Source organism: Carassius auratus, chromosome 15 (assembly GCF_003368295.1).
Source record: "Carassius auratus strain Wakin chromosome 15, ASM336829v1, whole genome shotgun sequence".
Classification (NCBI taxonomy): Eukaryota; Metazoa; Chordata; class Actinopteri; order Cypriniformes; family Cyprinidae; genus Carassius; species Carassius auratus.
Window position 1 is genome coordinate 9,179,716 of NC_039257.1, and position 12,660 is coordinate 9,192,375.

Sequence of the window (12,660 nt, forward strand, 5' to 3'; positions counted from 1 at the left end):
AATATTTCACATGGTGCGTCTGCAGAATTCTCTTCCTTGCCCTGGTCTGTGTGCAGTCTGATTGTAGCCTTGAGAACTATACCATATATCATAGATTGTTATAATATGATTTGTTCCTTACTAATAACTTTCAAAAACACCAGTAATGCTTCGGAGAGCAGTTTTTTTTTTTTTTTAGGTGGAAACAACAGCTGTTCAACATTTTGTTTTCATTTGTAATAACTTAAATTGCGGTTTCAGGATGAGTTTCTCATATTAAAATAATAAGTTACTACCACTTCATGCATCTTCAATATTTATTATAGACAGGGTTCTAGTCTAGTCTGATGCTCACAGCTTTTTGTTTATTTTTTTATTCTTTGTTTTAGTCCAAAAAAAAACCTGTATTTGAACTATAAAGGTTTGTGTGTGTGTGTGTGTGTTTACAGTTTAGTGTGTTAAAACATTCCCCCTTCCCCACTCAGGTATTGGATTTATTTGTGCATGTCTTAAAAGGGTCTTAAAAGGATTTAAATTTGATTCAAAAACCCTGCAGATACCATGCATAGACCATGAGATCATGCACATAATATTAAATAAAGATAACAATTTGCACAGAACTGAACTTAAATAGTACATTAGAGTTAACTGTTTGTTGCAATGATGTCAGATTTGACATTTTCAAGGCTACTGGACATTTAAAATTCAGACGAGACATTTTCTTAACTAAGTTGTCTTCATTCTGCTAACACCTCATTTTTTTTACAGTGAGCAGTTGCCTCGAAAATAGACTCTTCGAAAGGATTCATCTCTTCTCAATTATTAAAGAGCAAAGTATAAATAGACGACTGTGCACATAACGAATAGCTTAGAGGAAGAGGAGACAATCCTGGAGGAAGGGAAAACTGATCTAAAATGTTTATATAACTATGTGCATATGTGTTAGCACATATATATAGTCACTCTGTAAAGTACTTTGTAAACAATGTGTTTAAAAGGTGTTCTATAAATAAATATTATTATATTGTAGGATTTTCAAATAGAGGGCAAATGTGACTAAGAATAAAATTGTTCTAAACAGGAAAATAAATGTGCTTTATAGCATAGATTTGTGAATAAAATCTACACTTAAGATTATTAAACCTGAACAATATTTTGTCTTTATATATATATATATATATATATATATATATATATATATATATATATATATATATATGTAAATAAACGTGTGTGTGTGGTTAAAATAACTGAAATATAACACATTGTAATTAAAATGAGAGCGAATAAAAAATATGGTAAGTAACCTTTAAGGATCCACATAATAATATTAAACGAAATTCAAAATAAATTCGTCAATAAATAAATACTATATAAGAAAGAGGGGGAAAATACAAATTGAGTATATAAATAATTATATTGTGCACTTGGCTCAGAAGATGACTCGTGATGAAAGGATGAAAAGACGTAGGCTGCGTTCCCTCATTACGTCACAAGTAAGAGAGACTGAGGAGGGAGTGGAAAAAAGAGGGAAGGAAGGAGGAAGGATGAGAGCTATGAAGATAATGTTTCTCTATGTAGCCTGTGATTTACACCTGCGATGATCTAAAGCAAAGCAATACAGACCCTTCTCTAAAAGCCATAAAGCAGTCCTCTAATGTGATGCACAGATTTGCACAATCAAAGCGACATCGCGCTTATATCGGGTGGATGTAATAATTAAACGTGAACGGATATTGTGTTTGTTTTATCGGGTCGGTCCTGCTGGAGCTGCACCGGGCCTTTACTGTGAGTAAATCACTTTTGCGTGATGTCTGCGCTTGTTAGAGTTTCGTTTGTGTTTTGCATGGGTTTAACATGATGAAGTAGCTCGCAGCTGTTTTATCCTGTACATCTGACAGATATCGTGTGTTTAAAGCAAGCCCATTGTAATATGATTTGCACGGGACACAAAACTTCACAAACAGCGCGCTTAAAGCAGACATGTTAATATGGAAACTTTAAGGAAACAGTCTCCCCGACAGCATATATTTTTAGACTAGAGAACGTTATATTGTATGTAATATTATACAGCAGAGAGCGTTATTAAAAATAAAGCAGCAGTGATGCTAATGCATCTTTATTGGGCACCGCGGAAGTCCTTGTCCATGGTGCTGAATCGTTCCTCAAACGGGACCTTAACCTCTCAACATCCATCAACTGAGCCAACATCACTTTCAAACCGTTGTAGAAGAGATATCTCAACTATAACATAGCGTCACAATAAGGATAATCAGCTGACTTTATGTTTGTGTAACAATGCAAACCGTTATTTATCGTTTTATAGAATCAAATTGACAATTAAGTAAGTGAAAATGTAATGTCAAAATAATTAAAAAGCTGTTGATATTGCAGAGGGTGTCAATATGATTCACGTCAGTGAAATTAAGATTAAAACAATAAAGAGAAGACGCATAAATGAGGTAATCATATGAAAATATCATAATTTAGCGTATTTTAACGTTTTTTTCAGGAACAAGAAAAATAAGTTTCTTAATATAAATCCTAACAACTGTTTAAAAATAAGAAAGCCTCTTAATGGTGTCATATTCAGTTCAGCTTCTATGTTTTTATGTTTAGAATTTGTTAAGAATTTATAAAGAAAAACAAGAGGGGCCTAATGAAAATTCAGTATTTATAAAAAAAAATAATTTACAATAAAACATCTGTCATTAACTGGTGAAGATTTTATTTTAATACATTGAACAAATTTTCATAAATTCAACAAGGCATAAATAATAGCTACTAATAACCAAAGAAGAATAAACAACTCAAACATAAATGGAGTCCAAATAAAAACACCAGCATTTGAGCTTATTTTTACACTTTTTTTTTCAAAAATGTTTAAAAGGGACTGGAACCTCCATCTACTTCCTAGAAATGAACACTCATTCAATCAGCTGCCACATTTATATAAAGTTTTCATGCAATTTTTACTGTGTTTAATACCTAAAATAGGATCAATTATGATAATCGAAAAAGCTAAAAATGTATGTGCATTGCAAACCAATCGCTGTTAGTGCATCCTGTTGGTTTGGATTACTGTAATCTGTGAAGTGTTGTGCTCGTCTGCTGTGCCGTACTGAATTAATGAGGTGGAGTGCTGTAGAGATGTGTTTAAAGTTTAACTGATCCCTCTGATCCTCACCTCCCCGAATCATCTCCTGTCGCTCCCTACTGTGAGCCTGGAGAAAATCCCAGTCCCTACAGTCTTCCCTCTCTAGCTGTCACTTCCTCTTTTATCTATGTATCTGTCATCTATCTGTCTGTCTGTCTTATGTATCAAGTAACCTTGACCTCTAGGTTCAAGTGTATTCAATACAGAAGGGAATATTGATGAAAATACTCTGTTCAATGCTTTGTCCTCCTGAAATGTCTTTGTAAGAAGCTGTATATGTGTGTGTTAGACCCTTGTGCTTCTGTTTATTTTGCATGCTCATGTTTGACCCACCCTGGATGTGCTTTTCCACTCTAAGAGTGGTTGAGGGAAAGCTCATAAAATCTTTATAGTGCAGGGACGGCAAAATGCCTCCATGTTGTACCAATCCTCCTCCTCCAAAACCGTGTGTTGTGTAATTAAATCAGACAGCAGGTTATTATTATGTTTAACATATTTGCATGCCAACGAGGTCACGTCGAGCCACGAGCAGCTTAATTGCTTTGAAACGAGCGTGAATTGTGACCTGCTGAAATCAAACATATTATTAGTAATTTCTCTGTCTCTCTCTCATTCTTGTTCAGATGCAGTAATGGAGCAGCTATTATTTCTTGTAATTTTCTACTTGCTTCCTACTCTCATCTTGTCCATACATAATTCAACGACCGGAGGTAATGTGTGTGTGTGTGGATGATGTCTGGTCCGTGCATGTTGAATTTACACCATAGAATGTCTAAAGTGGCCCACCTCTGTTGCTTTGTGAGATTAGAGGGCGTTCTGTTTAGATTCTGTAAACTGAGTTTCATGGATTCAAACAGCGATCTGCCCTCAGTCCTCAGGGGATCATGTTCAGCCGGAACTATAGAAGGAAAAAAATGGATTGCCATGTCAGTTCTCCTTTTTCATTGTGAAAGCAATATATAGCCTACACAATCTTGATGAATCAAAGCGAATCAGTGTCACAGTTCAGCTTGTAGGTTTGCCAGCCTCTTGTAAGATGTAAAACAAATGTCTGTAATTTTGTTTTTATATGTGGGAACAATTTGACATAAAAATGATAATAAATCGCACAGGACCAAAAATAATTAATAATGAATTGAATGTAAAGTTTTGAACACAATTATTTTATTTGTTAAACTTTTCTTAAAATTATTTCTAATTCTAGAAAGTAATTATAGAAGGGACTTTTTGTGAAAATGCAGGTTACAGTACATAGTTATGCCAGTAGGTGGCAACAAGTGACTGTATTTATAAATGAGTGAGTCAACGAATCATTGATTTAACCAATTCGTTCAACAAAACTGATTAATTCAGTAACATAACAAGCGACGTTATGAGTGTGTCATTGAATCGATTTAACCAATTTATTCAACAAAATTAGGGATGCACCCAATATTCGGCATCTGAAATAAGCGAAAAGACCGAATAATATGTACCGAACAGTGACTAATGTGATCAAATAGAGGCACGCACTAATGCAAAAAACATGTCAGCAGTGTGACAGTTTTTAAAACTATCAAAGAAAGACGCACAGACAGTGAGAGACTGTTTAATGCTGCATCACGTCTCTGATAAGAAGAAGATGTGGCCAATGCTGGTGGTTAGGTTATGGTATGATGATTGAAACTGCGAGATGGCCTCAAAAATTGGTAAATAAACTGCAGAATGTTATATTTTCTAATGCATGCACAAATTGCATGGATGCTGGATGAGCTCACGGCACAAGGTTTCAAAATCCAAAGCGTGAGGAGTTCATCAGATGATAATCAGATGCTCAATACGTTTTTGTGATTTTTTTTAAAAAAGGCATAAGAAAATGTGGTATGCGCGAATCATTTATGCATTTGCATGCTGTTATCAACAAAAAAGAAGCAGTGAGATCTTCCTGTGGGTGTCTTCCAAAATAAAAGCAGAGATAAAGCAACAACTCCATCGACATTCACAAATGATAGTATTGTAATTTTACTATCATTCTGTAAAATAAAATAAAAACGTAAGACAATAAAAATGATAGTGATAATTACCCTACAACAGCTCTATTAATACATTTATTATAACATTCACACAGTGTTCAAATCAGGATCTGTAATATATTCTGATGTTTTAAAAGAAGTCTTTTAGGCTGCCTTTATTTGTACAGTAAAAAAATACATGCCTGATTCAAGTTTCAAAAATGGCAAAAAAAAAAATATATATATATTCTACTAACTTATTAATTATAAGTTAAATTGTGCTTTGTTGGTATAATGTCTGCTAATGTAAAAAAAAAAAAGTTCAGTGTAAAGTAAATATTTTTTACTTGTTGTTTTGTAATTGATTTTTTAATTTGAAAAGCAGGACAAAACAGTAAAAAGCACATTTTGCCAGTTTAATTAATGCAATGGTGAATGGCAAAATAGGCCTACATGGGGGGAAATGTAAAAAAACGTGTTCGGTATTTAGTATTTGGCCTTCGACCCAGTGTTTCATTTTGTTAGGTTTCAGCCAAGAATTTTCACTTTGGTGCATCCCTAAATGAAGTGGACTAATGCAGGAATGTAACAAGTGTGCTATGAATGTGTCATTGAGTCACTGAATCATTGATTTAACCAATTCATTCAACAAAACTGATTAATTCAGGAACGTAACAATGTTATAAGTGAGTCACTGAATCACTGATTTAACCAATTTAAGAAATCTGATTCATTCAGGAATGTAACAAGTAATGTTATAAGTTAGTCACTGAATCATTGAAAGGGCAGTTGTGAACAACAGTGTAGAGGATTTAAACAGGATCTAATATGAGGAGGGAGGCTATTCCAGAGACATGGAGCTGCCACAGAGAAGACACAATCCACTTGAGTCTTTAATCCTGGTTTCGGAAACATTCAAAATAAGACTCTGAGATGATCTTAGTGGTCTAGCAGGACAGTGCCATTGTTCCACAGAACTAATTCATTCAGAATCAAAACCTCTCACATGTTGTTCATAGATGCTCAGTGTGGGTTTGTTTAAAATTGTTTTCGAAATGTGATACAAACTATAATATTCTGTCTTAAATGTTACTCATTATTTACTTTTTGTTCATTACATTTTTGTTATATAACAGCAACATCACACTCACCATTTTACTGTTGCTTTAAATATTTGCTTACAAGAGTTTCTTATATATCTGTTTCTATGAGTTGTACTCAATAAAAGAAACTAAACACATTTTTAAGGAGCTTTCTTTTTAAGTGCTAAACATCTTAAATATTCTCCAAGGGGTATGAAAACTGTATGACAGTACCATTATAAACCATCACTGAATTACAGTCTTGCAAGGGGACTCTGATATGAAGACCCAGATATAAAGTTACCAGGAACGTCTGTCATTTTAGTTTACTGATGTTAGTTTGTGCATTGTGACTAAGCTGAAAACATTTCATCTCTATTCGTTTCTTCCCCCCCTATCTCTCTTACTCTCTTTCAGGATGTGCAATCATTCGTCCCCCCAGAGACGGAGGGATTCGCTACAGAGGACTGACTCAGGAACAGGTAAAAGTTTACGGCAGCACATTAAAATGGCAGTCATAAACATCAATGTCAGTTCTGAAGGGACCATGACCCATAGCAACATCTAATTCAATCTACAAAACGTCTCTCTTTCTCTCTCTCTGTAGATCCGAAGTGTGCAGATCTTGCCGGTAGACTATGAGATAGAATATATCTGTAGAGGAAGCAGAATTATTGTGGGGCCCAAGGTCCGAAAATGTCTCCCCAATGGCACCTGGACTGACATGAACCAGCTAAGCAGATGCTGTGGGTCCCCTTACTGTCCTATTGTACTGATTCATATCTATATTTATCACATGTGGAATACTGGATTCTGATTGGTCAATAACATGGGGGGGGGGCTTTCTGAATTTGAATTTGTACTTAATTTGTTTTCTGGAAAACACTTCTGTTGCTTCCGAAGGGCAGTACTAAATGGAAAAAAAAAAAATTGATTTCTTCAGCCTGTTCAAAAGTTTTCACCCCCCACCCCAGCTCTTATTGCATAGTATTTCCTTCAGGAGCGTCCTCAGTGTGATGGATCTCAAAATCATACAGTCACTGCTGGAAAGGGTTCAAATATGCAGGAACAGTGCTCAGTTTAACTGTGGACTTAATGAAAACATATTTTATGTAAAATAACTTACTCAGGACAGTACCAAATAATTTTTTTTTTTAATGATCTCTTATTTTGTTAAAATTATTACAATTTTCACAAATTATCCAAGGGAGTCACAGACTTTCAAGCAGCACTGTGTGTGTGTGTGTGTGTGTGTGTGTGTGTGTGTGTGTGTGTGTGTGTGTGTGTGTGTGTATATATATATATATATATATATATATATATATATATATATATATGAGAATGAGTGAAATTCTATATGCAAGTACCTTTTTATTTAAATGTAATTGTTGTTTAACAAAGCTGTTTTGTTGTGTCAGTGGGCTTACACTTTAAGGCTGTGTAATTTCAAGTTTATATAAATCTGCTAAAAGTATGTGAGATGTGCTAAAAGTCTTGTTAAAATTCTCAGTATTGGTTTGCCCACGTTCCTGGATGTCTCTGGAGAACGGGAGGGTGGCGCTGCTGCCCCCTGGACAACCAGTAGAGGGCACAGTTCTTCACTATAACTGTCATGCTGGCTTCCTATTGGAGGGTTTCAATATCTCACACTGTACCAAGCTGGGAAAATGGGACTCGCCTAAACCCTTCTGTTTCTGTGAGTATGTTCATGATTTAACAGTCAAACACAAATGTATCTGTTTCCCTAATATTAATAATTTTAACGTGTCTCTTCTTGTCTTTTGTGCACCATCAGATGACAGTAACTATACAGGTAAGACATAAAAATGGTTATTTAATTTTTCATTTCAGAAGTCACATTTGCCAAGAATTTCCTAAAATCCTGATATTTTACAGCCCGTGATAATCTGTTTATCACTTGACAGTCCACTTTGTTAGTTTGCCTAAAAAATGTGAAAACAAATAGCAGAGTGTAAAATGACACAGTAAAAAGGATAATAAGCTTTTTTAAAAATACAGTAGTATATTCAATTTCTGATCAACATTTCCTATTGTGAAAATCTCAATTGTAATGCTTAGTTTAACCACAAGGAGGCTGTAGTTTAACATCAGTCGTCTGCACAGTCAATGCATAAAATAATTTCCAATATTTTAGTGCTCTCTCTCTCTCCCTCCCTCTCTCAGTTAAAACTTATTTGCGTGTCTGTATACATATATATAGATTTAAATATCATTGATAATTTTAGTTTTTTTTTATGTTTATAAATTCATTTTGTTTTACCATCTAGATCATTTATCTTCCCCAGACTATCGCTGCATTAAATAATTTGTTATGTGGATGCACATCATGATCTTATTTATTCATTTATACCATATTTTTCCACAATTTTTAAATAAATGTTTACCTTATAGTTTTTTTAATTTGCTTATACAGTGTGACAAATCATTTGTATCATTTGTAAGACTTCATTAAGGGTCATTCTCATTCTAGAGACAAAATCTGTGTAGTGCAGGATGAGCCATCAGTATTTTTGTTCTCTTTTCCCTGAAATGAACACCTCATTTTATTTTTATTTTACTGCAATTTTAGATATTTATAATGTTTAGTTCATTAACATATGACTTCAAATCTAACATACATGGTCTAAAAGCTACAAAATGTTTTGAAAAGTACCAATATTCCATGTACTATATATGACAAACATTCATGTCATATAAGCTTCATGCATAAAGAATGAGCAAAAAGCTGTTTAAAATAGTTTTAGATACAGTGTAGAATGGAGGACGTCAAGCTCATGTCGACTACCCCACTGTAGAACCTCATTATAATGTTTCAGGCTGCCAGAGTCTCTCAGCATTAACACAAGTGCTCCTGCAAGCACGACTGTAGCACCCTCTCATTCATACATCCACCCCTCCCGCTAATTGCCTTCCATTCCTCTCAATCCCTCTGTCCTTTCTTTCATTTCCCCTCGTTTCTTTCAGCTCTGCTGACTTAGACTATCAAGCCACACAAATGCTCTCTCTCTCTCTCTCTCTCGACTTCCTCTGTTAACTCACAGCGAGAGATCACCGCCTACTTAGTGCACTCAGCAGGCTGAGGATTAACACTCGTCCAGAGTGTGTAGCGCTGTGTGTATTTTTGCCTTGTTTAAATGTGAATGTATATGAGGTTATGTATGTATCTCAGCACAGTGTGTGTTTATGTGTGTGTCTATTCGAGCCTGTGTGTACTGGGTGGTGATTACATCACTTTAACTGTGGTTGTTAAAGGATAATTCGGCATAAAGGTGACCTTTTGATTGCCAGCCCTCTGTAAACCCCTTTATGAACAAGAACTGACCTTGTACATAAAATCTCATTCTGTTTTGTAAACATATTTAGTTATCACATAAACCAATGAGTAATTATACATCCTCACAGGAGGCTTCTCTGGCCTTTGTTTATTAAATAACAACTAAAGATCAGGGATGAATAATTAATGACTGGCATATGGAGAGAGCGGATTCAAAGGGAGCTCCAAATGTCACTGAAGCGTCTCCGATCCTGAGGTTCACAGTGGCTCAAGTCATCAACTTGAGCTCTATTCTGTTGTTTTAGAGTGAATAGTAGACTCCAGAGGGCTGTGTGGCAATAAAAGGTACCTACATTATGTGTAAGGTGTCAATATTGGCAATGTAAGTGTATGTAAGTGCACCCTGAGATCATATGGGTAGAATTAATCAATGGATGGATGGATAGAGGAATCTTTCTTAATTTAAATTTTTTCAGGATGAGAAATGGATACCAAATAAAAAAGTCAAATTGAAGAACATACATATGTTACATTTACATATTTATCCATGGAGGGTTTAGATCCCTTTTGTTTTTTAAAGGGGGGGGGGGGGTGAAATGCTCGTTTTCACTCAATCTCCTGTTAATCTTGAGTACCTATAGAGTAGTACTGCATCCTTCATAACTCCAAAAAGTCTTTAGTTTTATTATATTCATAAGAGAAAGATAGTCTGTACCGATTTTTCGAGCGCCAGTAGGCTTTTGCATTGAGAGCGTTTGGAAGCTGTGACATTACCGTGAGGGGAAAAAAAAACATCATCCAAAACAAACCATGGCTAACAGTCAGATTCAGCCGTTTATTTATGATCCAGAATCAGATCCCGAGGCTGAAACTGAACGAGAGCAGCAGCAGCAACGACTCGCTCCGAGCGGGACTCGAACCCGGGTCTCCGGCATGGGAGGCGGACACACTAACAAGGAGGCAGAGATATTTTAAGCAGTTTTACTCACCGTCTGCGGTTCCAACACACGATCGTGACCATTTTTCGTTGGGAGTGCATTATCCTTAAGAAATAAACGATGTGCAAATCCGGCATCAAACTGGGCCTCGTTTGTAAAACAAGCATCTTGGAAATGCAGGGAACAAACAAAAACACTTGCACAACTCCTTTGATGCTCTGTAAAAATAAACTCCATCCACTGGTCCCTTAATGCTGTTTTTTTTTTGGTAATCTGTGCAGGGTTGTCTTGCCGTTGCAACCAAAAACACACTCCTTTTGTGACATTTCGCGACGTTCTCGCTCTGATCAGTGAATGAATGTCTGTGCTCAGCCTCTCAGTGCTCTGCTATACGGGAGCGCGCGCTCTTCCGGCGGAAGTGTCCTTAGGACCCATATAAGGAAATTCCGCTCCATCTAACATCACACAGAGCCATACTCGAAAAAAACTTTCCGAAACTTGTGACAAACCGGAAGGAGTTTCTTCAAAGGAGGAGGACTTCAAACGTACAACTTAATTTTTGAAACTTTGTCCATGTTTAGCATGGGAATCCAACTCTTTAACAGTGTAAAAAACTCAGTATGCTTGGAAACAGCATTTCACCCCCCGTAATATAATTCTAAGGCAAAAATATGATTGATAGATTTTGTATGGATGGTAGAACTGCTCTTTTGATTGATGGAAGGACAGATAAAGGGACAGACAGACAGACAGACAGACAGACAGACAGAAAGCCAGACAGACGGATGGACAGACAGACAGAAAGACAGACAGACAGACAGAAAGCTGGACAGACTGGCAGACGGATGGACAAACAGACAGACAGACAGAAAGCTGGACAGACTTGCAAACAGACGGATGGACAGACAGACAGACAGAAAGAAAGCTGGACAGACTTGCAGGCGGATGGACAGAGACAGACAGAAAGCTGGACAGACTTGCAGACGGACAGATGGATAGACAGACAGACTTGCAGACGGACAGATGGATAGACAGACAGACAGAAAGAAAGCTGGACAGACTTGCAGCGGATGGACAGACAGACAGACAAACAAGCAGAAAGCTGGACAGACTGGCAGGCGGACGGACAGAGACAGACAGAAAGCTGGACAGACTTGCAGACGGACAGATGGATAGACAGACAGACTTGCAGACGGACAGATGGATAGACAGACAGACAGAAAGAAAGCTGGACAGACTGGCAGGCGGACGGACAGAAAGCTGGACAGACTTGCAGGCAGATAGACAGACAGACTTGCAGGCAGACGGACAGACAGACAGAAAGCTGGACAGATTTGCAGATGGACGGACAGACGAACGGACGGACGCACAGACAGACAGACAGACAGACAGTCAGATAGATAGATAGATAGATAGATAGATAGATAGATAGATAGATAGATAGATAGATAGATAGATAGATAGATAGATAGATAGATAGATAGATAGATGTAGCTACATGTTCACATCATTTTTCCAGCCGAGTTAAGCTGTAACGTGTATTAATCAACTGCATGACTTTTGAAAGTGATTCTGATTCGGTGAAAGTGATTCTGATTCAGAAGAGAGCGTTTATTTGAACCCCGCCCCCATCCCGCTATACAACAGTACTGCTCGTCTGTCAGTGATCAGTTCTTTGCTGTCGGCTCTGAGTACGGATCTCTGTGTACTGCGTTTGGTGGTCAGTCTCTCCCCCTCTCCTCCTCTCCTCCCGGCGGATTAAAGGATTATGCCACAGCAAAATTGTTATTTTCCAATATTCTGATCAGATGCCGGAATAATATACTCGACAGCTTAAAACTTAATCACGTTTCGCGTGCGGCGCGGTAAATAAAGCAACGCCAGAGGATCAGCGGCGCGCGTTCTGACCGCGAAACACCACCTGTTTTTCTCTCCTGTCGTGAACCATGAGCATAGCTGCACTACAAACACACCGTCTGTGACTGTGAGAGAGAAAGAGACAATAACTCCCTGATGGCGAGTTTGTTTTACCCAACATTAAGAGCGTGATTTCTGTAGCTTTGTGCTTTGACATGTTTGGACAGCTGGGTTGTGTTGAAGCGCATTCTGTGACAGTTATTTAGTGTCGGAGTAGAAACTGCTGAGAAGATTCTTAAAGATTCCAAAGAATTCTAAAGACTCTAAATATAAAGAAGATTCTAAAGATTTTGACATTCAA

General features: G+C 36.9%; 1 protein-coding gene across 2 annotated transcripts in view; it reads left to right on the forward strand.

Annotated features, from left to right (window-relative positions):
- The first annotated feature begins 1,485 nt into the window (after nt 1-1,485).
- Nucleotides 1,486-12,660, forward strand: part of gabbr1a (gamma-aminobutyric acid (GABA) B receptor, 1a) — a 45,633-nt gene continuing 34,458 nt past the window's right edge. Inside the window, exons 1-6 of one of the 2 annotated variants that reach the window (XM_026282150.1) lie at nt 1,486-1,767; nt 3,760-3,846; nt 6,627-6,691; nt 6,817-6,955; nt 7,720-7,905; nt 8,005-8,022. In XM_026282150.1, the coding sequence (XP_026137935.1) occupies nt 3,768-3,846; nt 6,627-6,691; nt 6,817-6,955; nt 7,720-7,905; nt 8,005-8,022 (487 nt within the window). In that variant the 5' untranslated portion in view covers nt 1,486-1,767; nt 3,760-3,767. Of the gene's footprint in view, nt 1,768-3,759; nt 3,847-6,626; nt 6,692-6,816; nt 6,956-7,719; nt 7,906-8,004; nt 8,023-12,660 lie in introns of those variants that run through there. The other variant, XM_026282151.1, reaches the window with a different exon arrangement.